General features: G+C 33.9%; 1 protein-coding gene across 3 annotated transcripts in view; it reads right to left on the reverse strand.

Moving 5' to 3' along the window:
- LOC134714739 (solute carrier family 23 member 2-like) overlaps positions 1-27498 on the reverse strand; it is a 71180-nt gene that overhangs the window by 31180 nt on the left and 12502 nt on the right. The window contains exons 2-3 of one of the 3 annotated variants that reach the window (XM_063576249.1): positions 25234-25295; positions 7094-7131 (exon numbers count right to left, since the gene is read on the reverse strand). In XM_063576249.1, the coding sequence (XP_063432319.1) occupies positions 7094-7131; positions 25234-25266 (71 nt within the window). In that variant the 5' untranslated portion in view covers positions 25267-25295. Of the gene's footprint in view, positions 1-7093; positions 7132-16590; positions 16902-25233; positions 25296-27498 lie in introns of those variants that run through there. The other 2 variants (XM_063576251.1, XM_063576252.1) reach the window with 2 other exon arrangements.

Raw genomic sequence — 27498 nt, forward strand, 5'->3', positions numbered from 1 at the left:
TTTCAAATGAGAAAAATTGAACCCAATTTTTTTAATCACATCCCCCTTTCCCTTATTCCAAAACTAATCTCAATTAAAATTTCTAATGGAGTTTGCAACAATAACTACTCATTTAAATACATCATACAATATTAAGATGTAAAAGATGTAAAAAAAACTGCTTGTTATCACTGAATGGTAAAGATTATTTTAATTTATCAGTTGGTAGTAAAGTGAATATACATTGTATAGTGTATATAACAAAGATTTAAGTTGATTCTGGACAAAGAAAGATAACTCCAATTAAAAAAAATCTTGCTATTGCAAAATATTGAGCAATTAGATATTTCTTGCTTACTATTCTGGACAAAGAAAGATAACTCTAATTAAACAAAAATTTGCTATTTCACAATATTGTGCAATTAGATATTTCTTGCCATTGCGCAATACTGTGCAATTGAAAAGACTTGCTATTGCACAATACTTAATATAATAATTTTAGATCCTGATTTGGACCAACTTGAAAACTGGGCCCATAATCAAAAATCTAAGTACATGTTTGGATTCAGCATATCAAAGAACCCCAAGATTTCAATTTTTGTTAAAATCAAACTAAGTTTAATTTTGGACCCTTTGGACTTAAATGTAGACCAATTTGAAAACAGGATCAAAAATTAAGAATCTACATACACAGTTAGATTTGGCATATCAAAGAACCCCATTTATTCAATTTTTGATGAAATCAAACAAAGTTTAATTTTTGGACCCCGAATGGGACCAACTTGAAAACTGGGCCAAAAATCAAGAATCTAAGTACATTTTTAGATTCAGCATATCAAAGAACCCAACCGATTCATTTTTTGTCAAAATCAAACTAAGTTTAATTTTGGACCCTTTGGACCTTAATGTAGACCAATTTGAAAACGGGACCAAAAGTTAAGAATCTACATACACAGTTAGATTCGGCATATCAAAAAACCCCAATTATTCAATTTTGATGAAATCAAACAAAGTTTAATTTTGGACCCTTTGGGCTGCTTTGGGCCCCTTATTCTATTGGGACCAAAACTCCCAAAATCAATACCAACCTTCTTTTTTTGGTCATAAACCTTGTGTTTAAATTTCATAGATTTCTATTTACTTATACTAACGTTATGGTGCGAAAACCAAGAAAAATGCTTATTTGGGTCCCTTTTAGGCCCCTAATTCCTAAACTGTTGGGACCTAAACTCCCAAAATCAATACCAGCCTTCCTTTTGAGGTCATAAACATTGTGTTTAAATTTCATTGATTTCTATTTACTTAAACTAAAGTTATTGTGCGAAAACCAAGAAAATGCTTATTTGGGCCCTATTTGGCCCCTAATTCCTAAAATGTTGGGACCAAAACTCCCAAAATCAATACCAACCTTCCTTTTGTGGTCATAAACCTTGTGTTAAAATTTCATAGATTTCTATTCACTTTTACTAAAGTTAGAGTGCGAAAACTAAAAGTATTCGGACGACGACGACGACGACGACGACGACGACGATGCCGACGACGGCGACGACGACGCAGACGACGACGCCAACGTGATAGCAATATACGACGAAATTTTTTTCAAATTTTGCGGTCGTATAAAAACAGCTTGTCAGGTCGTAAATCATTTGCGTTGTTTAACATGTGTAAAAGTGACCCAACAACCTAGCATAACAAATTCAATAAAAAGACGTTTATATATAAACAAAAACAAAAAAACCTAAAACGTGTATTGTCAGTTTTATTCACATTTAAATATACCAAACTACCGTTCGCCAAAATAAATTCATCCTAGTAATCCTCTTATACAGTAACCAAAAGTTGTTGTTTATATTATTTGTACGTTCAAACCATATAATGTTACTAAACAAGGATTGTCTCTTAGTTGTATATCAGACGAGTTCATTGTTACATGTATGTAATGCTACATTAAAATGATATTCATATAATTGCTGGAAATAATCCGTGTGGTTTCAACAACATGTATCATACACGCAAGTTTAATGTAGTGCATTTATTTGTCACGTATAACTTGATAATTATTTTTCTTGTGACGTTTGCAGGTTAAAATATTTTAAATTAATTTCAATACAGTCAAATGTGAAATTGAAATGTATATATAAGAGTCAAGATAATAATAAATATGATCTTCACTACCTTTTAAGGGGTAAAATTGGTGATATTTATATCTTATGAAATCAGTTTTTTATAAGACTTTGTGATGTTAGAGGATACAAACATACTGTAAAACGTGTTAAAAACAATTATAGGCCGTACGGTGATCTATAATTGTTAATGTTTGTGTCATTTTGGTCTTTTGTGGATAGTTGTCTCATTGGCAATCATACCACATCTTCTTTTTTATAGAAGCAATGGGGAAAAAAGAATTGTATTGTGTCGATCTTATTAAAGATGTCATAACGAATCGTATTATATTTCCCAGCCAAACTTCGTATACAAAATATGATAACAAACAAAGTGCATCTGCATGTATCATCTATACAGGACCATTTTTACATGCAAGGTTATCTTTTTATCATATATATTAAGAAGTCTACCGTCAGTGCAATTATGAATATAACTTTAATTCTATCAATGTATTGACTATCCATTACTACGTTTGAAATTCTCGTTCTTAATGTTTCTCGCTGATCGTTAATAATAACAGCCCACCCATTAGCGAATACATCGAGCGTAGGAAAGAAAATCAAAGACAACGTCACCGTATATCGATGTCTCAATTTTTTTCCCCACCAAAAACAAAATGAAAAATCAGGTACTAGTCTATACATTATACGCCCGTTGCTAATATTAATGCAAAACTGCATTTGACTAACTTAGTACCGGAAAGACTATGCATCAACGTGTTTACTGCTAAAACCTAGTAGGGTGAAAGTACTGACTTGGTAACGTAAACACTATGCATCAACGTGTTTACTGTTAAAACCTAGTAGGCTGAAAGGACTGACTTGGTAACGTAAACACTATGCATCAACGTGTTTACTGTTAAAACCTAGTAGACTGAAAGTACTGACTTGGTAACGTAAACACTATGCATCAACGTGTTTACTGCTAAAACCTAGTAGAGTGAAAGTGCTGACTTGGTAACGTAAACACTATGCATCGACGTGTTTACTGTTAAAATCTAGTAGGCTGAAAGTACTGACTTGGTAACGTAAACACTATGCATCAACGTGTTTACTGTTAAAACCTAGTAGACTGAAAGTACTGACTTGGTAACGTAAACACTATGCATCAACGTGTTTACTGCTAAAACCTAGTAGGGTGAAAGTACTGACTTGGTAACGTAAACACTATGCATCAACGTGTTTACTGTTAAAACCTAGTAGGCTGAAAGGACTGACTTGGTAACGTAAACACTATGCATCAACGTGTTTACTGTTAAAACCTAGTAGACTGAAAGTACTGACTTGGTAACGTAAACACTATGCATCAACGTGTTTACTGCTAAAACCTAGTAGAGTGAAAGTGCTGACTTGGTAACGTAAACACTATGCATCGACGTGTTTACTGTTAAAACCTAGTAGGGTGAAAGTACTGACTTGGTAACGTAAACACTATGCATCAAGGTATTTACTGCTAAAACCTAGTAGGGTGAAAGTACTGACTTGGTAACGTAAACACTATGCATCAACGTGTTTACTGCTAAAACCTAGTAGAGTGAAAGTGCTGACTTGGTAACGTAAACACTATGCATCGACGTGTTTACTGTTAAAACCTAGTAGGGTGAAAGTACTGACTTGGTAACGTAAACACTATGCATCAAGGTATTTACTGCTAAAACCTAGTAAGCTGAAAGGACTGACTTGGTAACGTAAACACTATTTATCAACGTGTTTACTGTTAAAACCTAGTAGGCTGAAAGTACTGATTTGGTAACGTAAACACTATGCATCAACGTGTTTACTGCTAAAACCTAGTAGGGTGAAAGTACTGACTTGGTAACGTAAACACTGTGCATCAACGTGTTTACTGTTAAAATCTAGTACTGTAGGCTGAAAGTACTGACTTGGTAACGTAAACACTGTGCATCAACGTGTTTACTGTTAAAACCTAGTAGGGTGAAAGGACTGACTTGGTAACGTAAACACTATGCATCAACGTGTTTACTGTTAAAATCTAGTACTGTAGGCTGAAAGTACTGACTTGGTAACTTAAACACTATGCATCAACGTGTTTACTGTTAAAATCTAGTAGGGTGAAAGTACTGACTTGGTAACGTAAACACTATGCATCAACGTGTTTACTGTTAAAATCTAGTAGGGTGAAATTACTGACTTGGTAACGTAAACACTATGCATCAACGTGTTTACTGTTAAAACCTAGTAGGCTGAAAGTACTGACTTGGTAACGTAAACACTATGCATCAACGTGTTTACTGTTAAAACCTAGTAGGGTGAAAGGACTGACTTGGTAACGTAAACACTATGCATCAACGTGTTTACTGTTAAAACCTAGTAAGGTGAAAGTACTGACTTGGTAACGTAAAGACTATGCATCAACGTGTTTAAAACTGCTAAAACCTAGTAGGGTGAAAGTACTGACTTGGTAACGTAAAGACTATGCATTAACGTGTTTCCTGCTAAAACCTAGTAGGGTGAAAGGACTGACATGGTACCGTAAAGACTAAGCATAAACATGTTTACTGCTAAAACCTAGTAGGTTGAAAGTAATCAGTTTCATGTCCTAAAAATATTCCGAATCAAACAACATTCACAAGTCTAGAGTGCAGAACAATGGTTGTCAATGGCAGAGCTTTGATTCTTTATTGAAGACGTTTAGTCCCAAACCAGAGAGTATTACACAAAGTACTTTACACATGGCTGTATATCAATACAGTTACCAACAAGAGACAGGTATGGTGACAGCAAACAGGATTTCCTACAGAGATCGATTGGGCAAGTATGGACACAAAGTTTATGCTTTTGAAAAGCTCTGAATTTAGATTGTGATTGAATATTTGACAAAGCATAGGCTTGTAGCACAGAATAATTGTGGTCAAAGAACTGAAGCATTTGCATTTGAAACATTAGCGATATCCTTTATCTCTACTTTCCGCTATATAGATGATGTTCTTTCACTAAATAATTCAAAATTTGGTGACTATGTGGAACGCATCTATCCCATCGAACTAGATATAAATGATACTACAGATACAGTTAAGTCGGCCTCATATCTTGACTTACATCTAGAAATTGACCATGAGGGTCGGTTGAAAACAAAAATTTACGACAAAGGAGATGATTTTAGCTTTCCAATTGTGAACTTTCCATTTCTAAGTAGCAACATTCCAGCAGCACCTGCATACGGGGTATATATCTCCCAATTAATACGATATTCCCGTGCTTGCATTTCCTATCATGATTGTCTTGATAGAGGGTTGCTGTTTACAAGGAAGCTAATAAACCAAGAGTTCCAAATGGTATAGTTGAAATCATCGCTTCGTAAATACGGACGCCATCACGAGTTGGTTGGCCGTTATGGAATAACCGTTTCACAAATGATATCGGATATGTTCCTATCGTCGTAACTACAATCCCCTTCCCTTTCATGAAAGTGACCTACCGAATTATACTATCAACCGGATTTGTTATCACATAGCAACACGACGGGTGCCACATGTGGAGCAGGATCTGCTTACCCTTCCGGAGCACCTGAGATCACCCCTAGTTTTTGGTGGGGTTCGTGTTGTTTATTCTTTAGTTTTCTATGTTGTGTTATGTGTACTATTGTTTGTCTGTTTGTCTTTTTCATTTTTCGCCATGGAGTTGTCAGTTTATTTTCGATTTATGAGTTTGACTGTCCCTTTGGTATCTTTCGTCCCTGTTTTAAAATAATACATTTACCTATTATGGTTCAATATCCCAAATATAAGTACATTGTAAGAAATAGCATATACAAGAACCCCTAAAATACATTTTTTTAAGAAATACTTATCAATTACGCCATTTTTGTTCAAAGGGAAACAACTCAAATTCATATATAACAACAACCAGTAATCATAGTATCTTTTAGTTCTCTAAAATGGGATAAGATTTAACCACTAAAATATTGCTAGCATCATAATATCAAATAACCCCAAGAAATCAATGTTTGATTTAGCTTAACATAAGTTTAATTTAAGACCCTTTTGAACTCTATGTGGTATTATCTAATTAATATTATAATGAAAATAAATACAGGTTTAGATTTTTTTTAAATATATTCAATTATGTTGATATCAAACACACTTTAATTTTGTTCATTTACGGTTACTTTAGTTTGGTAGGAATTGGTTTAGCAGTTTCAGAGGAGAAGTTGTCTGGATAATGCATAATACATAATTAACCATTTATGTCTAAAGGTAAATAACTCAATTACATTATCTGTACCACTTTTGGATACTGAAAAATGAGCGACAACTCAACGACGAGAAAGCTAAAATCGTGAAAATTTAACTTGCCTTTAATTTTGTCACAGGAAACATTTATCTCAATTTGTCAATTGTCAAAGCGTTTTCGTGTAAATTAACGGACACTGTTTGGAAGCCTTACATCCCTAAACCAATAACCGTTTTTTTTTTCCTTCGAAAATCCGGTTAAAAATTTAAGAAGATCGTTTGGATTCTAATCCACTTTGTTGAAGAAGAAAAAAACGTAAAGAGATTCACACATGCAACCGTCGAAGATAAGTGTTCTTTAAAAATAAAAGGATTCTTCCTTGAAAGTATATCAATAATCTTGCTCGGAAGTATTGATGTTATCACATGTACATGTATTGTATTGTATTGTGTGTCATACATGTTTATGTAAATTAACACATAATGTTGGCACACATTTACATCAACAAACAAGCACCTCTAATTCATAAAAATTAATGATGGTGTTAAACTGAAAATTTAAACATGTTTTCAACTGACACGAAGTACAGTAAGTTATATGATTAATGATGATTATGAATACATTTTAAGTTCATTAAGTTTTAGAATCTTAGAGCCAATCAATTAAATGCAATTCTACTTTAAAATCTTGAAACATTTAAGTTTACATTTTATGATAGGTCTAAGTAAAACAGTTGATTCACAATCTGTACTTACATATCGTCTTCGGGGAACATTTTTCTCTCTATGTCGTCCTGAAAACATGAAAACAAAAAATTAAACAATGTCCTAAAATAGAGTTTATTGTTGTCATTTCATCATAAATTACCTGTATTTAGTACAACAGTTACATAAGTACATGTATCATAATTTATACACAGATTTCTCCCTGCGTTTGCTTCATTCATAGGATCGAAATCTTAAAGTTGTCAAGTTCTATTGGAAATTGATAATTAACACGTCTATATATTAATATACTCTGTCGAACTGAAGCGAGAGGTATAAATATGCGGCAACGTCTAGTCGAAATTAGAACGTTAATCTGGTGCACCAAAACAAGGGGGTATAAAAGTTTAGTTCCAATGAAGGGGATATAAAAAGTAGAAATCAAGGTAGGGGGATATTACAGAAGATATCAAGGAAAGGGATATAAAGTAGATAGTAAAGAAGGGGTATATAAAAGTAGATATAAAGAAAGGGATATATCAAAATAGATATCATGGAAGGGGGTATAAAATTAGATACCAAGGAAGGGGGATACAAAAGATGAAACCAAGGGCGCAGTACATAAAGATAACAAATGGTCAGTAATTGTAAATCAATAATCGTTTCGGATGCGCTATAAACGAAGATAGCAAATGTTCAATATAAAGTAAATACAAATACAAAGAAGCAATATGAAATATCAAGTATTAATTGTCGAGATACATAATTTCCAACATATAAATGGATAGTTCCATGCTTGAATGGACCAAAATCCCTGAATCCATGCGAGTACTTTGGATGGGTGAGCAGTTTATTATATAAACGGTTCATTTTTGTGTAACCTCTGTTGTGATGTAAATCAAAATCGTGTCAGGATACGTCGAATTTAAAAGTGTTATTAACGATAAAAGTGTTATTAACGATTAAAAGTGTTTTTAACGATTAAAAGTGTTATTAACGATTAAAAGTGTTATTAACGATTAAAAGTGTTATTAACGATTAAAAGTGTTATTAACAATTAAGATTAACGGTCTTACTATATAAACGGAAAAGTTTAGTGGTAGCTTATCATTAATTTTTCATCTTTGTGTTTACAGTTGTAAAGACATGGGCGTTAAAGTTTAGTTTAAACATATTTTATTTGCTCAAAGCGAAAAAGGATCAGACACAAGTAAAACATACTTATAAAGTCTTCTCCACAATACAATATATATAACAATACAAATTGAACATGAGCATGCATCATATAATATAAACAACATAAATATTACCTATCTATACTGAAAAAAGTAGAGGGAATGAGGAAAGAACGACAGAGATTAGGTTGATGATGATAATGATGATGATGTGCGTTTTACCTATGTTGATACTATACTACGAGGAATCGTTTAGATCTCTTTATAAAATTGAATACTTGTTTAAGAATTTGCACATTTTGATCATAGGAAAGAGTTTCTTTTCCAAAAACAAGTAGTGTTAAGTCCAAATCGCAGCCTTCGGGAAGCCAGCTGAGACCATTAAACAGAATAGCACTTTCATTTAAATAGAAAGGACAATCAAAGAAAAAATGGTGCATGTCCTCAATATCCAAACCACATTTACATGTTGGATCAGATATAATAATAGCGCTAAACAAGTCACAATTCAAGAACGATGCCGAACATTTAAATTGGGTTAATATTATGTTCAATTTTCTTGGACCATATAAATAATGTTTTAAAATAGATTGATTCTCATTTCGAATTTCGTAGTTTTTTAATTTCTACTTTGAATTTTGATAACGAGTCTTCATTTCGAACTGATATGTTCAAATTATTCCAAAGTTTAATTGTTGATGTGATAAAGGATTGGGAAGTTAGTGTCAGCCTGCAAAATGGTAAAATGATATCTTGTCCATTTCGCAAGGGATATTGTGTTGTACTTTGAATTTTAGGGGGCACAAGGTTACATAAATATTCAGGGGCATTTTTATTCTGAATTTTATAAAATAATTGTAGTTTTCTTCTCTTTCTTCGTTCCTCTAAAGTTTCCCAACCAACCTCTTTTAAGACAGTCTCAGAGTGTGTGTTAACAGGCAAACCTGTTACAATTCGTGCAGCTTCAAGTTGTAGCTGTTCTAATCTAATTGAATAACCTTTTCCGCAATTGTCCCATACTTCAGTTGCATATTCAACCAGATGCTCCGCAGGGCGTAGCTTTATACGACCGCAGAGGTTGAACCCTGAACGGTTGGGGCAAGTATGGACACAACATTCAAGCTGGATTCAGCTCTAAATTTGGATTGTGATTAAATAGTTGACACAGTATAGGTTTCTGAAAAAAACTGCTTGTTATCACTGAATGGTAAAGATTATTTAAATTTATCAGTTGGTAGTAAAAAGTGAATATACATTGTATATTGTATATAACAAAGATTTAAGTTGATTCTGGACAAAGAAAGATAACTCCAATTAAAAAAAAATCTTGCAATAAGATATTTCTTGCTTACTATTCTGGACAAAGAAAGATAACTCTAATTAAAAAAAAATTGCTATTTCACAATATTGTGAAATTAGATATTTCTTGCCATTGCACAATACTGTGCAATTGAAAAGACTTGCTATTGCACAATACTTAATATAATAATTTTAGATCCTGATTTGGACCAACTTGAAAACTGGGCCCATAATCAAAAATCTAAGTACATGTTTAGATTCAGCATATCAAAGAGGCCCAAGAATTTAATTTTTGTTAAAATCAAACTTGGTTTAATTTTGTACCCTTTGGACCTTAATGTAGGCCAATTTGAAAACGGGACCAAAAATAAAAAAATCCACATACACAGTTAGATTTGGCATATCAAAGAACCCCATTTATTAAATTTTTGATGAAATCAAATAAAGTTTAATTTTGGACCCAGATTTGGACCAACTTGAAAACTGGGCCCATAATCAAAAATGTAAGTACATTTTTAGATTCAACATATCAAAGAACCCAACCGATTCATTTTTTGTCAAAATCAAACTAAGTTTAATGTTGGACCCTTTGGACCTTAATGTAGACCAATTTGAAAACATGACCAAAAGTTAAGAATCTAAATACACAGCTAGATTCGGCATATCAAAGAACCCCAATTATTCAATTTTGATGAAATCAAACAAAGTTTAATTTTGGACCCATTGGGCCCCTTTTTCCTAAACTGTTGGGACTAAAACTCCCAAAATCAATACCAACCTTCCTTTCATGGTCATAAACCTTGTGTTTAAATTTCATAGATTTCTATTTACTTATACTAACGTTATGGTACGAAAACCAAGAAAAATGCTTATTTGGGTCCCTTTTAGGCCCCTAATTCCTACACTGTTGGGACATAAACTCCCAAAATCAATACCAATCTTCCTTTTGTGGTCATAAACATTGTGTTTAAATTTCATTGATTTCTATTTACTTAAACTAAAGTTATTGTGCGAAAACCAAGAATAATGCTTATTTTGGGCCCTTTTTTGGCCCCTAATTCCTAAACTGTTAAAACCAAAACTCTCAAAATCAATCCCAACCTTTCTTTTGTGGTCATAAACCTTGTGTCAAAATTTCATAGATTTCTATTAACTTAAACTAAAGTTATAGTGCGAAAACCAAGAAAATGCTTATTTGAGCCCTTTTTGGCCCCTAATTCCTAAAATGTTGGGACCAAAACTCCCAAAATCAATACCAACCTTCCTTTTATGGTCCTAAACCGTGTGTCAAAATTTCATAGATTGCTATTCACTTTTACTAAAGTTAGAGTGCGAAAACTAAAAGTATTCGGACGACGACGACGACAACGACAACGACGACGACGACGCAGACGACGACGCCAACGTGATAGCAATATACGACGAAATTTTTTTCAAAATTTGCGGTCGTATAAAAATTGGTCTAATAAATACTAAATATAATTTTTCCAAATTTTGTCGGCTAAGTTGATATTTGAGTTTTCGCAGTATATTCAGATGTTTTTTAACACTATTTAATATATTTTCAACATGATTGTTCCATTTTGCGTCACTTCTAAATGTAACCCCTAGTTGTTATGAGATCGCACAATTGGTATTTTTTTGTTGTTCATAGTAAAATTAGGGTTTTTTATCTCATTATTTGAGAACATGTTCATTTCTGTTTTTTTCAGGATTGAAAGACATAAGGCGTTAAAGTATTAGATGTGCAAGGTGGTCCAGTTGTCTAGCGGAACGGGCACAGTGCAGATTTATTTGGTGCCACAATATATCAGTAGCATGAATTCGAATCCAGGCGAGGAAAGAACAAAAAATTGTAAATTTGCGTCAATTTACAGTTTTAGCATTGTTGGGCTGTTATTTAGACAAATTTGATTATCAGATATCCTTGTTTAATTCATACGAGAAGGTAACATCTTCCGAACCGAAAGCTTATTTTTAGATTTAGTAAGCATGTTAGAGGAAGGGATAAGGTGTATGCGCAACGCTAGGCGGTGTTTTCGTAGAAATTAGGAATGAAAAGTATAGGTGGCAGCCACGCATTGTGAGGAAGTGACAACTCAGATCTAATCTTACATCGTTGGGTTGATTTGCTAGGCACTTTATATATATCACAGTAGCATGGGTTCGAATCCCGGCGAGGGAAGAACCAAAAATTTGCGAAAGCAAATTTACAGATCTAACATTGTTGGGTTGATGTTTAGACGAGTTGTATATACATTATGTACACAGCCATGTATCACCATCATTGATGGCGATCCGATGGATACATCTGTTGTAGGGTTGTCACTGACTCAGACGTACTTATGAATATAATTATTTTCTGTGACTGTATCTTACATTAATTTGTAGGATCCTTTACTATAGATAATTTAGCTGATCTGTAACAATAACATCTTCATGCCTTATATATCATGTACTGTAGTACGCCGCTAGATTAAAACTGACGTGGAAAGGTAACATATGGCAACCGAAAGCTCTTTAAAAGAGAGCCCAGGTGGTCGTGTGGTCTAGCGGGACGGCTGCAGTGCAGGCGATTTGGTGTCACGATATCACAGTAGCATGGGTTCGAATCCCGGCGAGGGAAGAACCAAAAATTTGCGAAAGCAAATTTACAGATCTAACATTGTTGGGTTGATGTTTAGACGAGTTGTATATATATATATATATATATATATATAAAGAGAGAGAGAGAGAGAGAGAGAGAGAGAGACGTGTCTTCTATTACAAAAACTTCACATGAAGAATTTATAAATTTTACTCAAGGTTAAATAAGATATCTCACTGAGAAGAATCACAGGATGTTCGCTACTCTATTAAAAAATAACAGAGAGAGAGAGAGAGAGAGAGAAACGTGTCTTCTATTACAAAAAATTCACATGAAGAATTTATAAATTTTACTCAAGGTTAAATAAGATATCTCATTGAGAAGAATCACAGGATGTTCGCTATACTCTGTTAAAAAATAACAAGCTTTTTAAAAGACTTTTATGAATTGATAGTATATTAATAAAGAAACTAAAAAAGTAGAATAAAATGGAGCGGTCCGTGTACTCATTTTCGAAATATAAGCCATTGAACATTTGGCGGGATACAATTCTCTCTAGATTTTTCATATATTTAACATTGGTACCTTATTTGTTTCAAAAACTATGAAAAAATAACAAGAATTTTATAAAATTTTGAAATATGGCTTTTTAAACTATATGAATTAAAATTATGAAAAGAAAAGTGGGGGTTAGTGGGCATATTTTTTAATGAAAATACATGGATAAAACCAGAGGATTTCGAATATCTGGCAAAAAATCAGAAAAATGGAGTGGCAAACATCCTTAATGGAATCTTTCTGGCATAGTCGATCACAATAACCTTAAGACACAACATTTGAATCTTCTGTTTCCAACATTAAATTTCGCAAGTCACACTGTGTAAACCAAAAAGGACTAAAAATGATGATCAGCCTCTCTTTGGAACTACCCAATCTATTACCTGCACATTTCCAGTCATCTCTTCCTTACGAAATTATCAATATTTCCTTTTTCACAATAAAATCGAAATCTATTTCATTTGATCTTTATACTTCTTTTTTATATATGTTTTTAAAAAAAATAGGTTTTGTTTTTAAAGTAAATTTCAATTAATGTATAAAGGGAAATAATTCAATTTAAAATTAATTAAAAAATTTCAATCTCTCATATTGAAATTTTTATATGACTATGTTTGATTTAGAGTGCATTTCTTTCCCAATTTTTTGTTGACGTTGTGTGTCGTTTTCTATAGTTCGTCTAACGTTACAAACGTAGAAACAAATGCATCGTTTAATCAGTCACTGTGCTTACTAACCCTGTTTGAAATGTCAACCAGATGCTCCGCAGGGCGCAGCTTTATACGACCGCAGAGGTTGAACCCTGAATGGTTGGGGCAAGTATGGACACAACATTCAAGCTGGGTTCAGCTCTAAATTTTAATTGTGATTAAATACTTGACACAGCATAGGTTCCTGACACAGAATGAATGTGGTCTAATGAACTTAAATTTTTTTTTGCCTTTGAGCAATTCACTATGCTGTTGAATATTAATCCTCTCAAAAAAATGTTTGAAGAAATTTTCTTTTTATTTATGAAATCTGAAATGAAAAAAATTGACCCCCCCCCCCCCCCCCCAATTTTTTTTTCACATCCCCCTTTCCCTTATTTCAAAACTGATCTCAATTCAAATTTCTAATGAAGTTTGCAACAATAACTACTCATTTAAATACATCATAAAATATTAAAATGTAAAAAAAAAGTGCTTGTTATCACTGAATGGTAAAGATTGTTTTAATCTATCAGTTGGTAGTAAAAGTGAATATACATTGTATATTGTAAAAAACAATGATTTAAGTTGATTCAACTACTATTCTGGACAAAGAAAGATAACTCCAATTGATATCCAATTGGAATTTCTTGCTATTGCACAATATTGTGCAATTAGATATTTCTTGCTATTGTGCAATACTGTGCAATTGAAAATATTTGCTATTGCACAATACTGTGCAATTGAAGATTTCTTGCGGTTGCACAATACTGTGCAATTGAAGATTTCTTGCTATTGCTGAATACTGTGCAATTGAAAATTCCTTGCTATTGCACAATACTTAATATAATAATTTTGGATCCTGATTTGGACCAACTTGAAAACTGGGCCCATAATCAAAAATCTAAGTACATGTTTAGATTCAGCATATCAAAGAGGCCCAAGAATTCAATTTTTGTTAAAATCAAACTTAGTTTAATTTTGGACCCTTTGGACTTTAATGTAAACCAATTTTAAAACGGGACCAAAAATCAAGAATCAACATACACAGTTAGATTTGGCATATCAAAGAACCCCAATTATTCAATTTTTGATGAAATCAAACAAAGAATTTTGGACCCCGATTTGGACCAACTTGAAAACTGGGCCCATAATCAAAAATCTACATACACAGTTAGATTCGGCATATCAAATAACCCCAATTATTCAATTTTTGATGAAATCAAACAAAGTTTAATTTTGGACCCTTTGGGCCCTTTATTCCTAAACTGTTTGGACCAAAACTCCCAAAATCAATACCAGCCTTCCTTTTATGGTCATAAGCCTTGTGTTGAAATTTAATAGATTTCTATTTACTTATACGAAAGTTATGGTGTGAAAACCAAGAAAAATGCTGAATTGGGTCCCTTTTTGGCCCCTAATTCCCAAACTGTTAATACCTTAACTCTCAAAATCCATACCAAAATTCTTTTTGTGGTCATAAACATTGTGTTAAAATTTCATTGATTTCTATTTACTTAAACTAAAGTTATTGTGCGAAAACCAAGAATAATGCTTATTTGGGTCCTTTTTTGGCCCCTAATTCCTAAACTGTTGGAACCAAAACTCTCAAAATCAATCCCAACCTTTCTATTGTGGTCATAAACCTTGTGTTAAAATTTCATAGATTTCTATTCACTTTTACTAAAGTTAGAGTGCGAAAACTAAAAGTATTCGACGACGCAGACGACGACGCCAACGTGATAGCAATATACGACGAAATTATTTTCAAATTTTGCGGTCGTATAAAAATGCATGGACATGTTGTTTGCAAACAAACTTAAAACGCGGGAAAATAGCTTCTGCAGAAGATGTTTTACAGACCATCGCTCATCTGTTCATATATGAGGGTCATATATAATTTCATTGTCAGTTCATCGTCTTCATCAAATGAATGTAAGAATAGTTATGGGGTCAGTAAGGTTCTGTTTTATGTCTATTGATTGTTATGTTATACATGGGGTCAGTTAGGTTCTGTTTTATGTCTATTGATTGCTATGTTATACAAGGGGTCAGTTAGGTCCTGTTTTATGTCTATTGATTGTTATGTTATACATGGGGTCAGTTAGGTTCTGTTTTATGTCTATTGATTGTTATGTTATACATGGAGTCAGTTAGATATAAAATGCCACCATTGGACCACTTACCCTATGTTTCGCTTTCTGTGACAAAATACGCAGGTGCGACAAAAATGTTGCCAGGACCCGTGAGAAATTCAGAAAAGTACAAACATGGTACGAGGATACATTAGTGAATTTACAGACATGCTTTGGCCTATGCCAGGTGAAGAAACTATGTCAATTACAGACATACTATTGGCCCTGATAAAGAAACTGAGTCAATTTCAGACATGCTGTTAAGACCCGTGAATAAACTGAGTCAATTTCAGACATGCTGCCGGGCCTGATGAAGAAACTGAGTCAATTACAGACATGCTGTTTAAGACCCGTGAATAAACTGAGTCAAATACAGACATGCAACCGGGCCTCATGAAGAAACTGAGTCAATTACAGACATGCTAGCTGCAAGGACCCGTGAATTGAATATCATTTAATAGAATGATAGATCGGAATGATATAATAGGTATAAACTGTCTGATCATCCACACATAACCTTCAAAAACACCAGTAAGTAGGATCTATTATTGCAATAAAAGAAAAGAAATAACACATTTTTACCACACCTATAAGAGTGAAAAGCGATTCAGTTTATTTAAAACGCATTGTTTTTCAAGCTACATTTTTTTTAAGTTGTCTTATTTTGTATAGATTGTATGTATGAACAATGCCAATCTAGTTCAAACCAGCTTCATATTCATACCATCTAATTATCGTATTCTCGTCCTTATATCTATATATTAGTGTACTATTTGCCACTGGACGTTACATCCCATATCTCTCTTGTTAATTATTTAAACTATCATATCAGCCTTGGTTTTCTTTGAACATGTTAAATAAAATATAATAATTAAATAAACAGACATCATAAATTTATTGTGACCAGTACATTCTTTTTATTCCTGATATTTATTTACTATAAAATGACCTGTCGATATATTGACCATCTCGGTGTTATACAAGGCTTTAACGCGGACAAGTGTATCAACACTCCGTTAATATGTGTGGTGAAGAAATAGTTATAGTAGATAGAAACAATTAATCAATCAATGGTATAAAAAAATATTTCTAGTATTAAACTTACCTTGACGGATATTATTCCAGACCAATAATAATTTTAATAGTTCACCGGAAGACAGTGTGAACACAATGCGATCGGAAGTTACACAACCATCACATCGCGTTTCTCAGAATAAAAGGTTAAATGTTACTAAAATGCCCAGTAGTTCGTATTGATTTTCTATTATTAGTTATTTATTTTTATTCATTGTCGTTAACACTATAATTTCACATGAATTGTCAATAAATGAAAAGTAGCTCGATTAGTCGGTGAACAACAAAAAATACACAAGAAAAACATATCCGCGTATAAATCACGTGTATGTAGTTTCCACGTGTTATATTTATTTATATAAACCATGTCGGGACAACATTGTGTGACCGTGACTTTTCTTTCAAGCAGAGTCGACATGCTTCACTAAATGCGTTACAACCTGAGTTAATAATAGAATACTAGACTAGAAGTGCGTACGGACAACTGTCAAAATTATTTCATGTAATTTAAATATCTGATTGTGCATGGGGACCTGGGAGAAAATATGGAATTTCTCTTAATTTTATAGAAGCCCCCACTTTGAAAAAGAAACTTAATTTCACCACCTACCCCAAAATTTCTCAAAACCCGTATTTTGTCATAAAACAATGTTTACAACAAAAAAAAGTATGGTATTCCTATATAAAATTATTGAATAGGATAATGTAGTATGGGAACTTTATCCGGATTATAGCTACATGGGGACAAGACAATATGTTTTAGCATTACCATTTTCTTCTCAATATCCGTTTTTGTTGTTGTTGGTTATGGGTTGGTTTGGTTTTTTTCTTTTAATTTCCACAACTAATCATGGCTTACGACAAACAAATGGGGATTGGTTTTTTAACACTTAAATGTACGAATAAATATATAGAAACTAAGGATTCGGTTTATATGACTCCCCCTTTTTTACACATTCATGTAGTGCATACATGAATGGGGATCAAATTTTGTGCTCTGGATTAGAAATTTACATACTCAATTTTTACTGCAACTTTTTTGAAGACTGTCAAATTATAATTGTTGTATTCCTTTGTATGTACAATAGACTGTGAATACTTGAAAAGTTGCTCCTGTGTCAATTTTTAGAGGAGGGGGGGACCGGATCTCAACATTAAGAAGCAAAAAGACCTAGTTGATACATAACGCAACGACAACCTGGGGCGTCAGATTAAGATTTTTAAAAGTTCTGAACGAGATAACCTGATTGCTGAACGAATGTCGTTAGGGAAAGGTCTTGTCCTTCACTTTTTGGGAAAGTTCAATAAGGCTACAACTAACAAAAACGAATATCGTTAGGGAAAGGTTCAATAAGGCTACAACTAGCATGTAATAGCTTTTTTTTATTTGAGTACCCATACTATAAATACATACAAACTTAAACAAATATGTACAGTAAACTGTTTCTTGCGGGAAAAAAAAGTATTCAAATTGTTTTTTCAACTTTCTAAAGTATATTCGTTGACAAATTTATACATAATACAATTCCTTATTTACAGAATCGACGGTCTTATGAGGGCATTTAAAACCCAGATTATATTTCAAATGTACACCGCAAAACATTCACTATTTTTTGTAACGCAATGAATACTATTTGACTTTTATAAAAACCAGATTTAACGATAGGAGAGCGAATCAACCGGAGAAAGGGAAGTAATTCAATGTGAATAAAATTAACTGTTTAAGTGTTAAAGAGGGGCGAAAGATATCAGAGGGACACTCAAAGTCATAGATAGAAAATAAACTGACAACGCCATGACTAAAAAAAAAAAGAAAAAGACAAACAGACAAACAGTAGTACACAAGACAAAATATAGAAAACTAAATACTAAGCAACACGAACCCCACCAAATTTGGGGTAGATCTCATGTGCCCCGGAAGGGTAAGAAGATCCTGCTCCACATGTGGAACCTATCGTGTTACTCATTTTGTTACAAACCCGGTAAATAGTCTTAAGTCGGTTAGTCATAAAAGAGGGACGAATGATATCAGATGGAGAGTCAAACTCATAGATAGAAAATAAACTTACAACGCCATGGCTAAAATAAAAAGACAAACAGACAAATGATAATAGTACAGACGACGCACCATAAGTAATACTACAGGATTTTCAACATGTTGTCCATAGATATAGGAAGATGTTGTATGAATGCCAATGAGACAACGCTCCATCCAAATAACAATTTATAAAAGTAAACCATTATTGGTCAAGGTACAGCCTCACACCGAACAGCAAGTTATAAAGAGCCCCAAAATTACTAGACTAAGTGTAAAACCATTCAAACGGGAAAACCAACAGTCTAATCTATATAAAAAAAAACGAGAAGCACTTATAAATTACAGAAACAAACGTCAACTACTGTACATCAGATTCCTGGTCTTTTAACCAATTCTTTTGTTAAGAAAATATGTGTCCTAAAGATTTGTAATAAAAACAATAAAGATAAAAGCTGTGTTTGTTATACAACGTATAATTTTGGATTTAAGAAGTATCTCCCTCAATCAAAGTTCGGGTTTCTTTTCTGTATTTTTTTTTCATTATATACATTCGTACTACGAAATATATTTTTGATTTTGTCGCACGTAGGTTGATATAGGATATATATTATCCAAAATGGCATATTTTTTTTTTACGAATCTCTATTAAATGTTTGCTTGCAATACAACTTTATTTATAATAATATATGACTTTTGTAAATTATGTAACAAGAAACAGCGGATTATGAATTATCATCATAATAAGGTTTTTTTTCGTGGTTTGTTCTGAATTATGAAAACTGTTTACTATGGAAATTTTGCTGTTTTTTGTTATTATCTTGAATATCATATTAGATATAGATAAACTGTAAACAGCATTAATGTTCAGCAAAGTAAGTCAACATCTGGAAATGGTCAATTGACTCCCTAAGGAGTTATTGTCCTTTATAGTCAATTTTTAACCATTTTCATAAAATTTGTAAATTTTACCTTACATTTTCCACTGTCACTACTGGGCCAAGTTCATTACAGATAGAGATACTTGTTATCAGCAAGAATGTATAGTAAAGAAAGATGTACAAACACATCACCATCACCAAAACACAATCTTGTCCTGAATCCATCTGTGTCCTTTGTTTAATATTCACATAGACCAAGGTGAGAGACACAGGCTCTTTAGAGCCTCTAGTCTTATTATCTGTTTCATGTACCAAAGCGCCTGTGATGCTACTGAGATATCGTGGCACCAAATTGCATTGCACTTTGACCGACGCGCTGACCACTCGGCCACCTAGGCTCTTAAAAAAAATATTTCGGTGGCCGGGTGTTACCTTTCCTCGTCAGTTTTGACGTAATGAGAAGAATGCATCAACATAACCCACACCACTTGGTTGCCACGAAAGTTTTAATAACGCCATCATGATTACGTAATTTAGGTATCTGTTTTATTGATTACTAGCTATAGGTAAATTCCACTTGTCGTAGAAAATTTGCGTCTTTTTCTTCCACTGCAATACCACTTAATGAGACTTATCAGAGATTATTTTTTGCAATGAGTAACACGACCGGTGCCACTAGTGGAACAGAAACTGCCTCCTGCTCGTAAACCAGAGATTCCACCCAAGCTGTATTTGACAATCCTCGTGTTGCCTAATCTTGATTTTTGCTGTGTAGTTTTTTGTATTTCGGATGGTATGGTTCGTTTTTATTTGACAAAGTTTTTGATTGACCGCATTGGTGTCTTCTCACCATTTAAACGGCCCTATAGATATTAAATTCTAAACCATTTCAACGGCCTCCATACGATTCTGACTATTTCAACGGCCTATATTAGATTCTTACCATTTCAACGGCCTACATTAGATTCTGACAATTTCAACGGCTTACATAAGATTCTGACAACTTCAACGGCCTACATAGATTCTGATCATTTCAACAGCCTACATAAGGTTATGACCATTTCAACGGACTTTATTAGATTCTGACCATTTCAACGGCTTATACAAGATTCTGACAATTTCAGCGGCCTATAATAGATTCTAATCGTTTCAACGGGCTACATTAGATTCTGACCATTTCAACGGCCTATATTACATTCTGACCATTCAGTTCAACGGCCTACATTAAATTCTGACCATTTCAACGCCCTATATTAGATTCTGACCATTTCAACGGCTTATATTAGATTCTGACAATTTCAACGGCCTACATTAGATTCTAACCATTTCAACGGCTTATATTAGATTCTGACAATTTCAACGACCTATTTAAGATTCTGACCATTTCAACGGCCTATATTAGATTCTGACCATTTCAACGACCTATATAAGATTCTGACCATTTTAACGGCCTATATAAGATTCTGACCATTTCAACGGCCTATATAAATTCTGACAATATCAACGGCCTATATAAGATTCTGACAATTTCAATGGCCTATATTAGATTCTGACCATTTCAACGGCCTATATAAGATTCTGACCATTTCAACGGCTTATATTAGATTCTGACAATTTCAACGGCTTATATTTGATTCTGACCATTTCAACGGCCTATATTAGATTCTGACCATTTCAACGACCTATATTAGATTTTGACCGTTTAAACGTCCCATATTAGATTCTGACCATTTCAACGGCCTACATAGATTCTGACAATTTAAACGGCCTGTATTAGATTCTGACCATTTCGACGGCCAAGATAAGATTCTGACAACTTCAATGGCCTATATTAGATTCTGATCATTTCAACGGCCTATATTAGATTCTGACCATTTCAACGACCTATATTAGATTTTGACCGTTTAAACGTCCCATATTAGATTCTGACCATTTCAACGGCCTACATAGATTCTGACAATTTAAACGGCCTATATTTGATTCTGACCATTTCAACGACCTATATTAGATTTTGACCGTTTAAACGTCCCATATTAGATTCTGACCATTTCAACGGCCTACATAGATTCTGACAATTTCAACGGTCTATATTAGATTCTGACAATTACAACGGCCTACATAAATTCTGACAATTTCAACGGCCTATATTAGGTAATGACCATTTCAACGGCCTATATAAGATTCTAACAATTTCAACGGCCTATATTAGATTCTGATCATTTCAACGGCCTATATTAGATTCTGACCATTTCAACGGCCTATAATAGATTGTGACCATTTCAACGGCCTATATAAGATTCTGACAATTTCAACGGCCTATATTAGATTCTGACCATTTCAACGGCCAATATAAGATTCTGACCATTTCAACGGCTTATAATAGATTCTGACAATTTCAACGGCTTATATTAGATTCTGACCATTTCAACGGCCTATATTAGATTCTGACCATTTCAACGACCTATATTAGATTTTGACCGTTTAAACGTCCCATATTAGATTCTGACCATTTCGACTGCCTTCATAGATTCTGACAATTTAAACGGCCTATATTAGATTCTGACCATTTCGACGGCCAAGATAAGATTCTCACAACTTCAACGGCCTACATAAGATTCTGACAATTTCAACGGTCTATATTAGATTCTGACAATTACAACGGCCTACATAAATTCTGACAATTTCAACGGCCTATATTAGGTAATGACCATTTCAACGGCCTATATAAGATTCTAACAATTTCAACGGCCTATATTAGATTCTGATCATTTCAACGGCCTATATTAGATTCTGACCATTTCAACGGCCTATAATAGATTCTGACCATTTTAACGGCCTATATAAGATTCTGACCATTTCAACGGCCTATATAAGATTCTGACAATTTAAACGGCCTATATAAATTCTGACAATTTCAACGGCCTATATTAGATTCTGACAATTTCAACGGTCTACATAAATTCTGACAATTTCAACGGTCTATATTGGATTCTTAACATTTCAACGGCCTATATTAGATTTTGACAATTCCAACGGCCTACATAGATTCTGACAATTTCAACGGCCTATATTAGGTAATGACCATTTCAACGGCCTATATATATAAGATTCTAACAATTTCAACGGCCTATATTAGATTCTAACCATTCAACGGCCTATATTATGTAATGACCATTTTAACGGCCTATAATAGATTCTGATCATTTCAACGGCCTATATTAGATTCTGACCATTTCAACGGCCTATATAAGATTCTGACAATTTAAACGGCCTATATAAATTCTGACAATTTCAACGGCCTATATTAGATTCTGACAATTTCAACGGCCTACATAAATTCTGACAATTTCAACGGTCTATATTGGATTCTCAACATTTCAACGGCCTATATGAGATTTTGACAATTCCAACGGCCTACATAGATTCTGACAATTTCAACGGCCTATATTAGGTAATGACCATTTCAACGGCCTATATATATAAGATTCTAACAATTTCAACGGCCTATATTAGATTCTTACCATTCAACGGCCTATATTATGTAATGACCATTTTAACGGCCTATAATAGATTCTGATCATTTCAACGGCCTATATTAGATTCTGACCATTTCAACGGCCTATCATATTAGATTCTAACCATTTGAACGGCCTACATTAGATTCTAACCATTTCAACGGCCTATATAAGAAACCGATATATTAAATAAAAGAGTCCGCCGCCGACTACATACATTAGATTGATGGTTTCTGTTTAACGTCGTTTTGAAAACTCATATATAGATATATCACGTCGACCATTGGAAGCCGGAATACACGGAGGAAACTGCCTACCTTTGACAGAAAAATTACCAATACTCAACCATCAGTCCTAGACAATATAGATACGTTTAGAAAAAGTATAGTTCAAGTAACAGACACCAACAAACTATAAATAGTGATTGATGATCTGATTAAAATGTAGATCTTGCTTAAAGAAGGATCTGTGTTTAATCGCATTGTCTTAGTGTGTGACTGAATTCCAGAAAAAATCAAGTATATGTGTACATTACACCACTATGTTAGTTAGATGTAACAGTTTACTGTAAATTTATTACACCTTAGTTTGAGATGTTTGATATTATCAGTTCTTACTTATTCACAAGGAACATAAAAATAAAAAATATAATCATGAGAAGCAATATACAAGCCTTCATCCTCCTATCGGAAAGCTTTTGTCACAAATCAATAACAGGTAGACTAATAAATGTTTGATTTGTTAGAACGTGTAGATAAAGTCTCTTAACGCCGCGCTTCTGTGTAGAACAGTGAACAAGCTGTATTGTAAATAATCTTCTTTTTTTGGCGTGATAGATCATTTTGGGGTCATCTTGGCAGCACGCATTTATACTATGTCGATTTCTTTGGAACATCGGAAAGACAACTATTTGATTTTAAACAAATGAAGCTTCAAGTGCCGGGTGTAAATTGAAGGATAAATACAATATATGTAAAAACATAGTTGTACTCGCTAGGAAAAAGAAAACAAAAACTCATATAAACATTTTAAAACAATGTTCATTATATTTATATGTACTATGTGCTATGTGAGGGCAATATAACATATAAAAGGGAGAGTTATAACAACATAACATATATTGGGAAGAGTAACATAATTTATAATGGGGAGGGTAACAACATAACATAAAATGGGGAGGGTAACATAACGGATGATGGGGAGGATGTGGAAGGCCCCATAACGGATGATGTGGAGGGTAACATAACACATAATGAGGAGGATAAAATAAAATATAATGAGGGGATAACATAGCATATGATTAGGAGGGTAACATAGCGGACGATTGGGAGAGTAACATAGCGGAGGATTGGGAGGGTAACATAGCGAAGGATTGGGAGGGTAACATAGCGGAGAATTGGGAGGGTAACATAGCGGAGGGTTGGGAGGGTAACAAAGCGGAGCGTTTGGAGGGTAATATAGCGAAGGATTGGGAGGGTAACATAGAGGAGGATTGGGAGGGTAACATAGCGGAGGATTGGGGGGTTGACATAGCGAAGGATTGGGAGGGTAACATAGCGGAGGATTGCAAGGTTGACATAGCGAAGGATTGGGAGAGTAACATAGCGGAGGATTGGGAGGGTAACATAGCGGAGAATTTGGAGGGTAACATAGCGGAGAATTGGGAGAGTAACATAGCGGCGGGTTGGGAGGGTAACATAGCGGAGGGTTGGGATGGTAACATAGCAAAGGATTGGATGGGTAACATAGCGGAGGATTTGGAGGATTGGGAGAGTAACATAGCGGAGGATTGGGAGGTTGACATAGCGAAGGATTTGGAGGGTAACATAGCGGAGAATTAGGAGGGTAACATAGCGGAGGATTGGGAGGTTGACATAGCGAAGGATTGGGAGGGTAACATAGCGGAGAATTGGGAGGGTAACATAGCGGAGGATTGGGAGGTTGACATTGCGAAGGATTTGGAGGGTAACATAGTGCAGGATTGGAAGGGTAACATATGTAAGGATTGGGAGGGTTACATAGCGGAGGATTGGGAGGGTTGGGAGGTTAAAATATAGCAAATGATTGGGAGGATAACATAGTCGATAATTGGGAGGGTTGGAAGGGTAACAAAGCGGAGGAAAGGGAGGGTAACATAGCAAAGGATTGGGAGGGTAACATAACGGATGATTTGGAGGATAAAATTACGCATTATTGGAAGAGTAACATAACAAATACTGTGTGTGGTGAAGGTAATAACTTACCGCTATTACTTTTATCCCTTCGATGGCAAACATATCACACTGGTGCTATACCCACTGGGTATCTGTTAAATATAAATTATTACATGCTTTACCTCTCTACTCAAATCTATAACGAAACAAACGGAATTAGACCGGGATAAGATGTGCTATTTTTGTTCAGATTCTTCCTTAAGTACATAACAAGCAATAGACAGAAAACAGAACCAAACTAATCCAATGTATAACATAACAATCAATAGACAAAAATCAGAACCAAACTAATCCCATGTATAAAATAACAATCAATAGACATATAACGGAACCTAATTGACCCCATGTATAACATAACAATCAATAGACATTGAACAGAAACTAACTGATCCCATAAAAAACAAAACAATCAATAGACATAAAACAGAAGCTAACTGACCCCATGTATAACATAACAATCAATAGACATAAAACAGAACCCGTCTGACCCCATGTATAACATAACAATCAATAGACATAAAACAGAAGCTAACTGACCCCATGTATAACATAACAATCAATAGACATAAAACAGAAGCTAACTGACCCCATGTATAACATAACAATCAATAGACATAAAACAGAACCTAACTGACCCCATGTATAACATAACAATCAATAGACATAAAACAGAACCCGTCTGACCCCATGTATAACATAACAATCAATAGACATAAAACAGAAGCTAACTAATCCCATGTAAAACATAGCAAACAATAGAAGTAAAACAGAACCTAACTGACCCCATGTATAATAATATAGCAAGCACCAGAACACATTCAGGTTACCTTCAAGTTTCTCTAGTGATTTTAAACGCCTACTAATATTGGGACTGCAAATTAAACTGTGATCTAAACAGAAATCTGATCAGACCAGTATGCTTGCAACATAAGCAGCATAACACGAGACTATAAACGTTTCGTATATGTTTACGCTTCGTGTTATATTTGCACCAGTATATTACACTGTGTCTAAACCACACCGGCAAAATTTGCTCGGACTCGATGCTATCTAACATCCGGCACAATGACGGAACACCAATAGACAAAAGAAAGGTAGGTTTCTCCTTATTTTTTTATTCTTTTTATGATATCGAAGAATATATATACATATACAACTATTTTCTATTGTGAGATGCAATATTTTCTACAACCGTTCTCTATTAACGGAGAAATAAGTCAAAATGCATGTCAAAATGACGAATTGAGTGAACCTTGCCTCGAAATTGTTTAATTTCTCGTTAAATTGTTCACATTGTACGGAAAGAAAGGTACGGGAAGATTGATATTGACACGGAGATTGCAAATTTAGTTATTATGAGCATCTCAATAATTGTAACTCTGTGTATGGAACGAAAGAAATGGGTCATGTCAAAATCGAATTGGCCGGTTTCGTCAATGTATACAACCTGGTTTCGTCATAGATTTCAAAATGCATAACCCGATTTGGTCAAATAAAAAAATCATAATCGCATTACATTAGAATTGATTATTTAACTTCAGCGTTCAAAAGGAGTTTTGTGGGTCGTTCGAATACAAGTTCGCTCACCGGACAGCGGCTTATTATTTATATGAGTCTCAGATTCAAATAAATAATAAGCAAATTCTTACTCTTATAGCCGACACAAATATTTTAATTTTACTTTGCATTCCGAATTTTTTTAACAGCATATTGAGATTAAAGCTCTCTAAATATGTTTTTTCTATATGAGTTATGGGAAAATATGTTGAACATTTTTAAACTTGAAATTAAAGTTTACGGTCTTAAATATCGAAACACACAATTGATATGTGAATTTCGCACAAAAAAATGGACACCTTTATAAGTGATCTAATCATTCCATGTATGTAATCTTTTCTACCATCGTTAAAAATAAATCTTCTTAAGGATAAACGTTGACAATAAGACAAATGTATATGCATGCATAATCGGCATAGAAAATGAATGTAGGGTAACAACTACCATGCATTTAAATAAAATTTATTTATCACTATACTGCTATGTACAAATTAGTATAATAGTCTCAGGTCATCGATACAATTCAATAATAATTATTTTGTTAACATTATTAAAAAAAACGAGTCTGCACTGTCGCCATTGTGTTATGATGATCGTACACTGATGTTGGTCAATATATTTTGACAATATATACGGACAGACGGATTCAGTTTATTTCAAAGTGAGCGTATTTCGAACAACTTTTACATACCGCCGAGCGTAGCGAGTCGAACAATATTTTGATTATTTTTTGCTTTA

Source organism: Mytilus trossulus, chromosome 4 (assembly GCF_036588685.1).
Source record: "Mytilus trossulus isolate FHL-02 chromosome 4, PNRI_Mtr1.1.1.hap1, whole genome shotgun sequence".
NCBI classification, from domain to species: domain Eukaryota; kingdom Metazoa; phylum Mollusca; class Bivalvia; order Mytilida; family Mytilidae; genus Mytilus; species Mytilus trossulus.